A 15,860-nucleotide genomic window follows, 5' to 3' on the forward strand; every position below is an offset into this window, starting at 1 on the left:
GAATCCGAGTCCCTCTTTTATCCAGTGCAAAAATACATATTTTGCAAGGAAATGAAGAATATCTTCTTTAAGAACAGCACTTCGTATTCTTAACATCTGCTAACTGCAATGATTATAAAAAGGGTAAAAGAGCACTTACTTTCCCAGTGGATTTGACTCCTTTCCAAATGCAGAAGAAACATATCACCCAGACGAGGAGAAGACACAGTGCTAGATCCCACTTGATAATACCAATATCTTCAATTCCCGAGGACAAGCTCAGTACGTTGCGCCTGAATATTTGAAAGGAAACAAAAGAGATGCAGGAGCTCAGTCGATGCAGGGTCTGGTTGTGACGTCTGAGAGCATATGACAGTGTGTAGGGCAGCAGATGCATGGGCAGATCCCTGCCCTTTGAACGCTGCTTGCTAAGTCAGCGTGGCTTATGTGAGCAAAGCTGAGCTTTGCAGCCCTACATCCTCCCTGGGTTTGTGGGACTCTTTTGTTCAATATATTGCACAGCATTTCATTTTAAGCTCTTTTTAGCAGACCATGATCAGCTCAATATGAGATAAAAAAGTATGTTCAAAGCACTGTGGCTTTCACATTCGCTCTGTTGAAGACGCAAGCCCAGCTCACCCTGGCGTTGCCATGAACCCCGGCTTTGAAGCCACATGGCAGCATCGCACACGATGGCTTCATCGTGGACACTTGCAACTGCCCTGTATCCATGTGTTTCTCCTCCTTTTCAGTTCATTAGCCAGATTGCCGCAAGGAAGAATGGGAAAAAGCAATGCAGGGAACCATCACCCCGTGCAGCTTCGCAGGGCGAAGGCTGGAGCCGTTACTGGTTCTCCCCCGGTGACCCCCCTGCACACACACACACTGCTCGGGTGCGCCGCCGTCCATCCTCGGACCCGCCGCTGCCACACTCTTGTTTAGCTAACTCAAGATATTTGGTAAACTTTATTCTGTCACTTAGGTTAATAAATAAAAAGAAATTCCTAAGCTGGGTCTTAAGGGAGCAACATCCAACCATCGAAATACTCTGTTTCTGAGGGGAAAAATTCATTAATGTTTCTTCTTTTGTGGTAATCGCCATGGATCATTGTTAAATACTGATTTAAAACTATTTTTTCTACTTTTGTGCAACCTACACTGTCCTCATACATTGGACTGACCTTGTCACACCTGATACTATAATTGTCAAATACATCTGAAAGAACAAACTGTTTCTTACCGTTCGCTTAGCTAAAACTCCTCTGCAAACGAACCTGCCAAACTCTGAAGAGTTTCTGTAAGTTTTTTTTAAGTTAAGGAGAAGTTTTACTTCAATCACAACTCAAATGCCTTGCCCCGAAACTAGAGAAACTAATTTGCTACCTAACAAATTGTTAATTAAATTTTATTTTCAGACAACTATAAAAATCAGCCACTTTCCTCCACCTCAGTCATGGAGAGCAGAGACCAGAGCAGCTGGGGTGCCATACCAGGGTCGGCACACAAGCGTGGTGTGCGCAGCTTTGCCTGTGGATCCAGTACAAGACAAACCACTGTGCTTTGTTTTTCCCCTGTATTAATTAAACTTTTTTCTTTTTTTTTTTTTTTCTTTTTTCCTACTATCAAGGAAATAAGAGCGAATGAAGTCACCGATGGAAAATTCGCAATTAGTTTTTTGGAAAAAAAACCCTGGATTGACCAGATTAATAGAACTGAAACCCTCACCCATCTGTTTTTGTGTCTCTGTTTGCCAAATTCACTCGGATTACCTGTGTGAATGTGTTCTCACACCAAATGCTTTATTCTCTCTGAACGTGTGTGTATTTTGTTATGGAAAAGTACTAACGGCACCAGACAGGGTAAGTCTGCCCTAATCAGCACAGCTATTCAACAGTTAAGACAAACCCCTCGGTAATGAATATTTGGCATAAAGTTGCAGTCCTGGTTCACCTGAGCCAAAAGAAATCAGGGAAAAACCCGCTGTGTGTATACAAAAGAAGAAAATGCATTTATAAGATGACAAACATCAGCTGCAACCTTCTGTGGCTTTTTGAAAAATAAGTGGCAATTTTCCAATCTAAAGGGCAGTTCACATTAAAAAGGCAACCTATAGAGCTAGCTCTCGGGAAGCCACGCGTAATTAACTGCAAGTGCGTTTTGGAATAGGGAACTCTATTACTGTATTCAACTAACACTTCTTTGCTTTTTAGTAGGGCGCTAAAAAACAAATGATCACCTCACCTAGAGTTTGCCCCAGCCATCTTTTCAGGTTTTTTTTGGAGGGGACCCCAGTCAGTGGGTTACTGAGAGCCAGATATGTTACTTTCCTATGGTGAGGAAGCAAGCACAGTAAGGGATGTGCTGGCTTTCTCCGTCCTGGGTTATCTTGTCTCATAAAGACCAACCACCTCAAGGAATCAACTCAGAATTACCAGGGGGGCCTCAGCATTAAAATTGTTTCACAAAATCTAACCCAACATATTTTTGCAGCAGAAGCACTTGACCTGGATTTGCGATACCCTGAAAATTCAGTTCAGGAAGGAGCACGAGTCGGGCTGCGCTGACAGCAATTCAACCCACTGCTGCTTAGATTCAGCCGACCCCGTTCAACTAACTTCACGTCATTTATGCATGAAGTTGTTACTGATTCTAATTTATAGCCTTGATGCTGTCATTAACTGTCACTCATATATAACCAATGGAACAACAGGCTGGGGCCAAGTTTGTTGTAAACATGAGTTCTTGAACCTTGTCCATACACTAGCATGTTCTAGTGATGTGCAGTATGGGAATGTAATAGGAGTCGTAACTGGCTCAAGAACATAAACAAAAATAAAATGAGGAGTTATGCAATCCTTGAAGGATATTCCAGCTCATAAATCAACTGAATGCAGACAGGACCCTTCGTACCAGGAAAGGCAAAGCACCCTTCCATGTTGGATGGACAAGAATAACTAACACTGAAGCAGTATGTACCAGAAGACTCTTAGAACAAGAATATGAAATAATTTTTAAAACTCTCAAGTTTGTCCCCACAGACACAGTTGCTCTAGATTTTGTTTAGTTTTTATGTTGCTCCCTTCAGGATTACTAGCCATTAGCATGTGATGGTCTTTCTTGGGATTTGGACGAATAAAATCTGCTGATTACCAAATATTTATAAACACTTGGCCAGCACCAGACAATCAGAGGTTTTGTTCATAATTACCCCATAACGCTTATCCCTTATGTACATGTGTAAGCCCTTAAGGTTTTGGACTTCAAAATAAAATCTTCGGAAATAAGATCTGAAGCATGTGATACCAAGAAGTAAGTCTCCTGATACAAAGCCAGATTTGCTTAACCCCCTTTTATTGCTGCTCAAGCAAGCATGTGATTTGCAGAGAACATTAATTCAAATGAACTGAAATGTCAGGCTGTACTATATGTCCAGCCAGACTGAGAAGGACACGCGTGTTACTCAGTGCGAAGAAGTTAATGCAATGTGGTCAATTATATCTGGGCAGTGTTAGTTTTACAAAGCAATAGGGATGAGGACACTACATAAATGTCCCACAGCAAAAATGGCATTGGGTTTCAGAAACCAAATACCCGCAAACCTCTGAATTAAATTGGAATTAATTGTGCCACAAAGCGGATGGATATCTTCAGTTAGAGACTATTTATTGACCTGTCCTTCCGATGTGGATAGCTGTCTGCCTGGCAGCTGGCATTGTCTATAATGGTAAAGTACCTGAAAACTCTTGAAATTATTTTTAATTTCAGAACTATAAAGAAAAGTAGCATGGCTGGGGAAAATCTGGGGCTACTAAATGCTTGCACCACGTAACAGCTACGTTCCTTGAATTGCAACAGTGCTGTGTGATCTCTGCCCTTACTTTAAGACACCAATAGTTGTTTATGCAGAGAGAACAGCTATTTCCAATACTTCTGTAAGTGCCACGAGTCCCAAAAGCAGTTTGCTCTATTAAGGGCAGTTTTGCTCACGATGAAACAGCTAGCTACGGACAGTACGTCTGTATTAGTACCACTATGGAGCCAAACTCCTCCCAAGCATGACTGCAGGGAATAGTTCAGTTTGTGATGTTTAAAACTGTTATTTGAGGACATGAGTTAAAGTGGCTGCAAAGTGCAATGAGAGTCGCCTCCACGAGCACCCATCACTGAGCAACCTTTGCTCCTGCTGCACTACAGAAACAGCGAGGGTGAAACAGAGTATGGGCAAAGCGCTGTAAGGACAGAGGATTTCTCCTCCAGCTTTGGACACCTCCAGCATGAGAACACCTCCAGCCTGACTACACCTGTTAGGCTGTGTCTACAGGATGATTTGGTTCAGCTTGCAGGGGAGTTCTGAGGACAGAAACTGGATTTCTTTTAGAGGAAACATAAATAAAAGCTCCACCTCAAATATGCTCCCATCATTCCATTCAACCCATGGACAGGCTGCTCTGCCATAAGACCCTCCACCACATACCTACCATGCTGTTACCCCTGGGAAAGTCTGGCATCATGTGAGGTCCTGGAGCCCCCACTCTTTCTTTTACAACCCCTTTTCCAACTCCCAGTCCCTGTCCTATTTCCTTCTGCTATGGTATCTTCAGCCTCCTGAAGTGGACATGCCACCTGGGGTCCCAGGGAGACGATCTGGCCCATAAATCTGTGCACTACACGAGTAGAAGCTTCTGGGGCAGTAGGACAACCCTGTGGCCACATCAGGAGGCTTTTAAGCTCACGGCTGCTACTCAGGACAAGAGGGCCTGTGAGCAAAATTACTGCACAAAATAGACGATGAACAGAGTGCTTTTGAAGTCCTGGGAGAGTAATGCTATTTCAGGGGCGGCACTGTGGACCTGTGCTTCTTAGGGAGGCCTTGAGAAGACCTTTAAACACCCTACCAAGCCAGTCACTCGTTTGGATTCCAGGCCCCCGGTCTCAAAGTCATTGTGGAAGAGTCCACAGCAGTGAGAGTTGTGTCCTCTTCTGCTGCAATTCACCTCTAAGTTCCCCTAAAATATCCAAAGGTACCATTTAGCAAACCTTTCCAGCTCCCTCCATATTTACGATGGAGGAATCACCCAGAAAAGCATCTGTCGCCTAACATGGAAATGCCGTGCTCATGGCACGGTGAAAACGACTGCTCTTCCAGCCTTCACCCCGTCCTTCACACCAGTCCCGGTGCCTCTTGACAAACTGCTCATCTGAGATCCAATTTGCCTTTTGTATTTTGGCTCTAAAATTTGTAGCACAGTTCATAAGAGTATTTTTTTCTAAACCTAACACATGCCAAATATCTTCAGCATGAACATCATTCCTGCTGGGGCTATTGGCTGACGCTTCTTTTTAAAAATAGAAAAGTAGGTACAAGTTGATCACAGGACCAAACTGGACTTTAAACATGCTGAAAAAGCCAAGCTGGGTCAGAAAATAATTCTACTCTTAAGTGATCATCTGAGCAAGCCAAAAATAATTCTTTCCTAAGCTATTTGTAAAGCCTTTGGATTTAAGTTTCCCTATAGGTGTCTTCCTCTGCTGCTCTGTTTTGACGCCTATTAAACACACAGAGGCTTGAGGTCATGCCCGTTCAGAAATCAAGTTATGCAACAGAATTTAAAAATTGAAAAATAAGAGAAGAACGGGAATAAGAAGCTTAGGCCTGATGAAATCCAGGCATTTGGCAAAACAGAGTCTCCTCAGAGATTCCAGAGAAAAATGAGGTAACAAAGATGACCTGAGAAACCTACAGTACAGGACAATGTTCACCACTTCTGTCAGTTTTATTGCTGAGGTCGGTGCCTCGCTTCGTTGTCAGACTGATGAGAGCTGTATTGTAGCTTCAGAAAGTGTTTGGCAAAAGCTAACAGCTGGGGAAGAGAGAAAGGCAACCACAACGAGGGTGATTCATCACTGTTGTCATTGTAAATCCATGCTATCAGGGCATCTGAAGTGACTTGTTTCTGTTCTCATGCTGCATTTAGAGAATCTCAGCCAAGAAAGAAATAAGTTTTCTTCCAAAACAGAAGTTGCTCTAGGCTTTTTGGGCTCCCTAAATGTTCTAGGATGAACACAGTTATACATCTAATGTCTTCCTCCACGACCAGTCTGTCTCAGGATGGGCGAGAACCAGTAGCAAACACCAGTCAAACAACTGACATCCAGTTTTCACTTTCTCATCTAACATTCCCCAAGGGGCTTCCATAAAATCTCAGGCCAGACCTCTGGCATGCCACTGAAGCACCCTGACGGCACCACGAATGGGCGGTACTTACTCCCAAAACTCTGTGACAGGAGAGGTGAAGTTAGTGGCATTCAGTGATATCCAGAGCGTTTTGTTCTTCCTGAGAGTGTCTTCCACGCAGGTCGGCGTGTTCCACTTCTGGTGGCAGTGTGCCCATGGCAGGACGCTCTGGAACGACTGGAACAGGTAGTAGAGTCCCCAGGCCAGGATCACGATGTAGTACACGTTCAGAAGGGACACAATCACTATGGAAGCATAACCAATTCCTGGCGAGAGGGAGAGAGAAAAGAAATATGTGCAGACATGGCAGCCGCTTCTTGCTAGGGCGCCTTATGATCTCGTGGAGCTGGTGCTACTCCCGCTGCGTCACGGACTTGTGTCCTGCTCTACCGCATCCCTGTTGGAAACTCAACTCAACTCAACCACACATAAGCACAGACCTGCTGCCACCTCTGACTATCGTTGGCACTCAGGGATGAGTTTCTGGCTACAGTTTGCTGACATTGGAGGGGAGGTCTGCAGGACGTCTACCCAATTTAACACTAACTCAGCTATTTTAAGTTTTATTAGAAGGAAGTCAAGGCATCATGGTTTGCTTATTAGGGAGCTACACCATCTCACTTTTTAGGTACCTACGTGGTAACTGTCCATTCTCACCGCACTGTCCCCCGAGCCAGCTTCCTTGAAGGCAGCTCAGCTGGGCAGCCCCTGCACCACTCACACTTATCAACTGGCTTGGCTCAGCCTATGTGCAAAGTAAAAAGACAATTCTTGAATGAGTTAAAAAGGAAAATTCCAAAGCTATCAATGTGAAAGCTGCTGTTTCTGGCCCAATTTCACTTGTGCAAAGGAAGCATGATATTTGTAGCTGTTATGGTTAATTAGATCAATGTTTAACTCCGCTATTAATATTTGATGATAAAAAATGTTCCCTGTTTGTTTTTATAAGCTGGGTCATGGGCAGATAAGGGCGAGTCCTACACAACCTCGGGAGATGGCAGAATGCTGTTCTGGTGGAGAATTTAATTAAATACCACAACTGTTCTACTGAGTCTGGTATCTCATTCCTAGCTCAGCAATTTAGCTCCACTGGCAGATTCATACTACATCTTAAGTCAGAAGCAGTCACTGTTTTTTTTTAAATACAAAATGAAAGGACTCTGAAAAGTTCTCTTTACTGAAAATCTTTTACCTCCAAAAAGCTTACAAAGTTTGCCATTTAGGAATAAGAGGGGAAAAAAGGTATTTCCTTTAAAAACTTAGAGCAGTCTCTTACAAGAGGATGAAAAGTCTATGAGGTTCCCTTTAACATCACTGCTGGCTACCCCAGTACCTGGGATACCTGCCTCATATTTTATAGTTCCAAACTTTATTGCAACAAGAGTCTTTACCACCAGAGATTATTTTTATTATGCCCGTGAAAACAACCAGCGCAAGTGCTATTTATTCTGTACAGCTGCATTTCATTCAGGATATACTGCTAGTCACACTATTAGAGCTACAATTTCTCTTTATGGATGCCTGGGAGACTGCTATTTAAACACTTCCTCCTCAAAAAAAAAAAAAAAAAAGGCTTCATAAAGTGAGAGGAGGAGGGAGAAAATAGAGCTAAAAGCAGCACAATTACATCAACTTCAGCAGCGTTCTGAGTATTAGGTGGGAGCGTGAGCCACAGAGAAAGCCTGCACTTCTGCCTGGAGTGACATAAGGGAAGAGAGATGCCTGGAACAGTGACGGTGGTAGAGCTAGAGACATATCATCATGATGTGTCTGCTCTTTCCAAATGGGATTTGAAAAGTGCCTCTCTGTTCAGTGTCACTGTTCCAAATGATTCTGCCTCTGCTGTCTGGCTGTAAAGGGTAATCCATACATAAGACAGGCATTGTCAGTACTTTTTCTAACCTGTTTTTCATTTTTCATTCTCGTTAACTTCCATAGAAGCATTCGTACAGTTCCTGTGAGCGGTGAGTGATTCTTCATTTGCTGGCAAAGGCCCTTCAACAACACCAGAACAACATGCCCGTTTGCCAGGACGTGCTCAGTTATGACAAAAGTCCCGTACCTGAATCCTACCACAAAATGCTGTCCAGGTTTTGGCTGTATCAGTAAACAGAGGGATGACACCAATGATAAGCTTTCACATGGCAGAGGGAGTTTGACTTCCAGACCATAATATATGTTGAAGTCGCTTTTACTAAGGCCATGTAAAAGGTTCTAGACTTCCAAAACAACACTTTCTCTGATACCTGTGAATAAAACGTGCAATTGCCTTTTTAAGGCATAACATGCAATTTCTTTCTTGCTTATCGGCAGTTCTGCCAGTTAACAAGATGATAGCATCAAAATCAATACCTTACTTTGTCCTTCAGACTCTCTGACTTCTACCCTTCCAGGAACCAATATCATACCCTCAATTACTACAGCAAATAGCTGAATCAACGGACATGAGGGGAACAGTGCTGCTGCGTATGGTTTACACAGGTATCTTTAAGCAGTAAAGCACAACAAGATGTACTAACCAGTGAAAATAGGGCAGATCTTTTCCCAGCATGTAATTCCACCTTCAGAGGTATACTGTCCTAGCACCACCTCCAGGAAAAACACGGGAAGACCTCCCCCAAACAGGAAAATGAAATAAGGTATAAGAAATGCACCTGTTGAGAAAATATAATAGTACAAAATTGAGATGAGGTGAGAGACTTTACACAAGATAGTCTAATAAGTGTTAAGACATATATAAAAAAAGAAACATATCTGATACTTCAATATTAGTATAGATTAATCTTATTCTGGGGTATTTTTGCTGATATTCAAACTCTCCAAGTGGAATGGGTAATGAAGCTGGAAAGAGTATTTTCTTACCTTCTTAAAGTGAAAATCTGCAATAACAACAGAGTTAGGCACACAACAGTTTCATGTGGCTCAGAATGCTCTTATTCTGAAATCCACTGGTCTGAAATCCTACTGGTCTATATTAACAGCATGTCTTTTGGTTAAAACTCAGACTCAACTGTAGCAGAAGTAAAAGAGCAGGAAAGGTTCAGTAGTACGAAATCTTAAATTGCTGTTGGTTTTCCCTAATTAAGTTTTAACAAAAACTATTAAGTAATAAAGCAATCTCTCTCAAAGCCTGATGAAGAAGGCAGAAAACAGATGTGTGATTATTCTTTTTAAAAACTGGATGAAGGCACTGAAAAACAGTAAGCACGAGGCAGACAGATTGATTCACGAGAATGAAATAAAGAAACACTCACCTCCGCCATTTTTGTAGCAGAGATACGGAAACCGCCAGACATTGCCTAAACCAATAAATCCACCAGCCACGGACAGCAGAAAGTCAATCTTGCTCGCCCACTTCTCCCGCTGAGGTGGCTTTCCTTCTGCCTCATCCTCAGGCCGTGTCCCCGGGCTCTTGCCAGGGGAAGGTTTGAGGATGTCCTTGTGGAAATCTTTCAAGCACTGAAGCTTTTCCTTTGTTGCCATATTTCTGCTTTCTACATAGAAAAAAAAAAAATACCCTGGGTTTATTAAACACTCCTTACTGGTAGAGCTCTCTAACGCTGCAAGAACTGTTTAACCAAACTCAGTTCCACAAACCACCCTGGACTCCGGGGTCACCTCTTTGCCAGTGCAGCGCAGGGGACAGCAAAGGTCCGACACAGCTGCCTACCTGCTGGCTGCAGACAAAAGGGGTATAAAGACTGTGCACTGCATCAGCACCAGCAAGTGGTGTTACTGAGCAAGTCTCACACGCTGTTCTCATGCCCATAATAAGGTACAAATCACTGCATCTGATTCCTTCTCAAACATTTAAGTGAAATACAGCAGGATAGTAAATCTCACCTTTCCAGATAAAATCCATTCCTCTATTTCTCAATAGCCTGAATCATCCTGTATCATTTATTGCCTGCAATCTCTTTTCCCTGAAGTATTATAAGCTTTCAGAAAACCACACATTCATAAAAACCGGAATGGAAAGTCATTTGTTCTCATCAACCTGCAGGAACTGAAGGAATCTTTTCAGTTTATTCCATTTTCATAACTGCACTGTTTTCCCTTGACATCAATAAAGGGACAAAAATAAACCTTTATATTCAATTATTGTCTTATACGCACCTATGCAATTGAACAGTTTGCCGAAAACGATGGCTCCTTACTTAATTAAAAAGTCAGTGGCATGAGTCACCTGATGCAAAACCCAAAGCATATTAAATCATAGCTGGTTTTAGAATTTACAGATAAGATTTATGATGTTCAAAAATCATAGATTGTGTAAAAATAATAACCGAAAGAATTACTCCAACAAATGTCTTTTATCTGGGATTACCTAATGAAAACAATTTAGGAGTAACTTGTAGATTTCATGTTAACTCAGATCTCAGGCATATGAGGCCAATTCATTCCCCACATAACTCAAGTGACTTTAGCTGGATCTGACCAGTTATTTTTGCAGTGTTTTGATACTGAAAAGCATGTGAAATTTTCCCCAGAACCAGGCAAACCAGCAAGTTTATTCCAGACCACAACCATTCCCTGCTTGTACTTATCATTATCGGTGCACAGTCATAAAAAAATCATGCTACAGATTATCCCATTTGATAGCTGCAAGCCTCCCTCGTACCTCCTTGCTGGTTTTGATCTCTAACCTGATTTGGCTTGTGGCAGTGACCTGAAACCTGAGTTGACATGAGCTCTGCAGGAAGTTTTTAATCCGAACATGATTTTGAGATAGATATGCATCACTGTACTCATAAATCTTTCCATCCACCACGGAAAGTTTCAGAAGGCTAACATTTTTGCAAACCACAGCAGCTCAATATTCAGCCCACTGACATATCGGTGGCCTTTGCAAACCAATTATTGCGACAGCAGTCACCTATCAGGCTATGACCTAAAAAGGGACTTTAATCTTCACCATGCTAATCATTATGACTTTCTACTGTTTTTAAAAATAGGCCACTGCTGACTCCACAGAGGTGATACGAGCAACTGCAATACCTCCAGGTCAACAGCAGAGAGAGCTCACAGAAGGAGAAAGTCAATCACAGGGTGATGGATCATCACCACCCACTGTAGGGCTATGAGGGCAGGACATACGCTCCTCTAAAATATCTCCTATTGGTTGCTGTTAAGAGATGTGGTATGAGATAAAGTAATGTAATAACTGAATAAAAATGGCAGGGCCAGCTCTAAACAGCCTTTAGGCACGTAGTTGCTTCAGGGAATTAATTCACAATAGCTAACTCGTGTTCCTAGTATCATGTGTGGAGATTAACGGAGGTGCCTCCAAGAGGGATCCACAGTAGCCTTAACTTCCCTGGGACATCCACATCTCACTCCAGGCCCCAAACAGCTACCACCCTGCATCAATCCCTGAAGCCATCTCTTGAGGGATGGGGAAAAAAAAATAAAAAGTAGGTGCAACCACTTTTCTTCAAAGAGGTACCAACAAGGCAGCTGATGTCCTGCTCTCACTGCAACAGCAACTGGGCATGGAGAAAGCCCCATTTCACTTTATTTTGCTATTTGTGCTGCTTGAATCCCTATCTTTCATCTTGCAGGAGAATGTCATAACCATCAAGCAACAGGCTATTCTGGGCTGAGGAATGGAGGGCATTCGGACTGTCTCTCACGGAAGCTGTTCTTTACAGGGGTTACTGAAACACTCATCAACAGAGGAAGAAAATGTGCAAAGAGAGAGTTAACTCACACCTAGTATTTAGGGTACACTCTTGTTTTTCAGACAATTTTTCAGTGGGACAGCCGTAAAACCGCTTAACAGGACACAGAGATACATAGATTTATAGATCTCTGCAGGATTAAGATTTGAAATAGGAGCTTAACTGCTCCCCATGGGGATTGATACTGGAAATACCCCGAAACAGAACACTGAGCACACGGGCAACCTTTATGTCAAAAAACCGAGGGGACTTATGGACATTAGCCACCTCCAAGATGAAAAAAATTTTCCAGGATTGCAATTTTTTGCAATCTACTTTAATCTTGTGACATACAGTTCTTTATTCTTCTGCCAGCTCTAATCTTCTTGCCTGCGGATTTACGCTGACCCAGGTGTTACTCCGTTCTACCCAGAATTTGCAAGCCTGACCAACTGATTGCATTCTGTAAACCCTAACTCTCCCTGGGATAAGGTGATCACTCTGTGGTTTGTCCTAATTATCTGCACACAAAGTGTGAAATCATGCCTTTTCAGGCTACTACTTCGTCACTGTGTGAGACTGCATTTTAAAAAGGGATTTCTAATTTGTCTTAAGACACCCCAAATTAATGGCCATGCTTGAAAACCTAATTACTGAGTGTAAATTTCATTTCGACCTTAGCTCGGGCGTCAAGATGGATCGTGATCTTTCCCTTAGCCCGCAAATGACAAACCTTCCTTCAAGGTCACGCTTGCTTTTGGGGTGGCCATTTCACCGTATGGGTGAAGCCAGGAGATGGACCACCACGACTTTGTTGGAAGTCACCAGCTCTAGCTAGCGGGGCACGGTACAGTACCTATCCAACACCTGCACATATTTAGTAACAGCCCAGTCTTAATGTGTATCTCTTATCTAGTCCTGTGAAAATCCCGATTGTGTTTCAAGGGCCGGCAGCTGTGGCTGGCAGGCACGTACCGTTGACCAATACCATTGGAATTGACGCTAAGTGGCCACCTGGGACTGTGGTCCCAGTCCATGTCACGTTCAAGGGATGTTGGATTTATCCCCCTTTGCTGCCAACCATTGGTGTCCACCCAGCCATTCCCAATTACAGGAACTGTCTACAAAGGCTGCAAGGGTGGGGGGTACGGGCGATTCTCCTTGGCGAAGAAAAGCCAAGAAAATCAAGTTTGTTTAGTGAAAGGCATTGTCTTTTTCCTTAATGGGGTTGGAGTTTCATTTCCTTTAGTTATGTCCCACTGGGTGAGGTTAAAATGGCTCTTAAGGGAAATAGTCTGACAGAGATGCTGAAACAATATGTTGTCACCGCCCAGGTCAGAACCAGAGAATAATAGGTTATTTTTACTGTGTCACTTAGCGGGGATGGTATCCGAGATCTAAGTCCATCTGATTCCCCCAAGGAAATATATTGTAAGAAAATACTCTTACAACCACAGAGCCCAAAAGGAGCGATCCAAGTCTGAGGCATATGTCTGTCTCCTGGAGACACCCGTCTGCCTTCCAGGAGCCACATCTGCCCGTGAGAGTACCCCCTCCAGGAAGCTTCGGATGGCCCCAGGAAGCTCTGGCTTCATCTGATGAACTTAATATGGATAAATAAAAAGCAGCAGTCAAGCCTGCAGTTTACAGTGCGCTGCCTGGCTGAGTCCGGCCAAACTGCCAGAGCCTGATCTGAGAGCAAAGGGAGAAGGGATTCAGCCCAGGCCAGGTCCAGCATCTTCTCTCACGCATGCTGGTACAAACCCTAATTAACTGAGGATGAAGCTATTGATTGTCAAATCGATGCTGGTAAAACGTGGAAACAGGGACCAAGGGAGAACAAGGGAGCAACGTAGAACAAAGGAGCAAGCACAGGCACTTTGTGCTTCTCCAGCACCTGCTCCCTGGTAGGGCCAGGAGCACCTCAAGGGCTTCTCTCCTTCTTCAGGGGGACCACACGTCCGTCCCTTGTGCCTGCTGCACAAATTTCCTCATTTGAAACACCCCTGCAATAACTCAAGCTCTCTTGCTGCTCCCCATGACTGATTAGCCTTTGGTGCACAGCTGAAAATACCACAAGATTAGCCATAAGCAGAGTGTTTTCACAGTCAACCCAGCCTGGGCCATCCACTGTGCTACAGCCATCACATCTTTGCACGTACAGCCTGCACCTCGGATAACCCATACCCTTTAAAAAATACTGGCATTGAAATGTAATCCTTCATAATATGCAAAAAATGAGGGGTAGGGAAAGGGGGAGGCACTGGGCAGAGGGACCAGACGATGAGAGATGCAGATAGGGGAAGGCCACCAGCACAGACAGGACCTGCTGGTTGCCAGAACAGACACAACTCATGTTACTGCTGAACCACTGACATTTTTTTGACAGACAACCCACAGATTGCACATCTGAAAATACACTGTTTAATTTCTGCTTTGGGATTACAGCAATGATCCACTCCAAGCTTCTTAGAGCCAGAGACAGGCGACCAAAGCAGGGTAACACCTTCCAGGAAGAGCCCAGAGGACTAATTCATCATGGATGCTGCCTCACTTCATAATCTTTAAAAATCAAGTCTTCCAAACAATGGTTTTTCAAATGCTGATGGAAACATGAAAATCAAAGTCTGCCTGTACAAATAGAGATGTATTTGTAAATATTTGTGCATGCTCAAATGCATTCCCTGTCTTGTGTCTGAAGATCAGAAACCACAGCAAAGGGGCTACTTCATTTGTGGTCAACACGTATAAACTTGGAATAAGGATTCAACATACTGAACTGGTGACTAGAATCCTAACTGAACATTTTGTTTTCTAGCTCCTTCTTCTGTCAGAAAATTAAAAGCAAAGTACATACTCGGAGTGTCCCTGACCTCGATGGGTATGCTGCCTGAGGAACAACTCTATGGCTGATTTTACGGCTTATTTTTGCCATGTGTACCACCACTACTTTTGCCTTCGAGGATCCTTTTCTACTAAGTTCAGCCTGTGCAGACTGTATGCTTTTGAGTTTCTCAGTGCTCCCTCCTCCTCTCCTGTCTCAATGCCTTCTGAAAGACACCTGTTTATCACAGTATAAGTAATTTTTCTAACCCTGCTTAAGCTCACTGGCTCTTTAGACATTACCATCTCTCTTATTTTTCTGCCATTTTTTTATTTTGTATCTTGGAAACCAAAGCCAATCTCCCTTAAAAAAAACGAGCTTTCTTAGATCTGCCAATCTATTTGTGGGTTGGTTCTTTTTTAAATTATTACTATTTTATATTCATATTCATGAATATTTCAAAATTAGCTGCCCTGACTGCTGGATCAGAGCTGCTCTTCAAATAAGCAGCTTCCACTCTCATTGAGAGCAATGGAAAAGCTGCTATTGATTTCAACAGTAGTAGGATCAGGTCCTGAATAAAACTGCATTTATTATGTTTGGCTCGTTTCCTAGGATTACTTGGAACTTTGAAAGCTGTAATTCTTGATGTTGACAGCTTTCTCTACCTCCCGGAGCAGTGTGGTTAAGCCAATCAATACATGATTAAAATAAACAGCCCCTTGATCAAACTTATGGCTTTAGTGCAAGCCTTTCTGATCTGCAGAAGAAAAAGGCTTTATGTTTGGCAGTCCTCAAGGCCACATCAGTATCCAAAGAGCATCTGACTTCATTTATTGTTCTTAACTCATATTCAAGTTCTTTCTGCTGTGTCCCCTCACAGCTTCTTGTGAAAATTAACTCAATCCCAGCTGAACCCATGACAGTGCTTCACTGAACAAGATACCTACATTTTCTGAAAAATAATACCACTCCTTTATTGCACATGCTGCCTCTCTTCTTAAAAATGCCTCTAAAAATTTCCTGAACAACATTCCACTATTCTGTCTTTAATGGAATCCTCTTTTTCTGATTACTTTCCCCTGGATATGGGTATTTATTTAAACATCTATCCATTTGTCCTTTCTTCTTTCTCAGTTTTTCCTCCAACTTCCGCTGTCTC

General features: G+C 42.9%; 1 protein-coding gene across 1 annotated transcript in view; it reads right to left on the bottom strand.

The window, feature by feature from the left end:
- SLC6A6 (solute carrier family 6 member 6) overlaps positions 1–15,860 on the bottom strand; it is a 52,507-nt gene that overhangs the window by 19,166 nt on the left and 17,481 nt on the right. Inside the window, 4 exon segments of the mRNA XM_086619225.1 lie at positions 140–272; positions 6,246–6,480; positions 8,734–8,868; positions 9,469–9,708. Of these exon segments, the coding sequence (XP_086475351.1) occupies positions 140–272; positions 6,246–6,480; positions 8,734–8,868; positions 9,469–9,708 (743 nt within the window).

The sequence above is a fragment of the Tauraco erythrolophus genome, chromosome 12 (assembly GCF_009769465.1).
Source record: "Tauraco erythrolophus isolate bTauEry1 chromosome 12, bTauEry1.pri, whole genome shotgun sequence".
NCBI lineage: Eukaryota > Metazoa > Chordata > Aves > Musophagiformes > Musophagidae > Tauraco > Tauraco erythrolophus.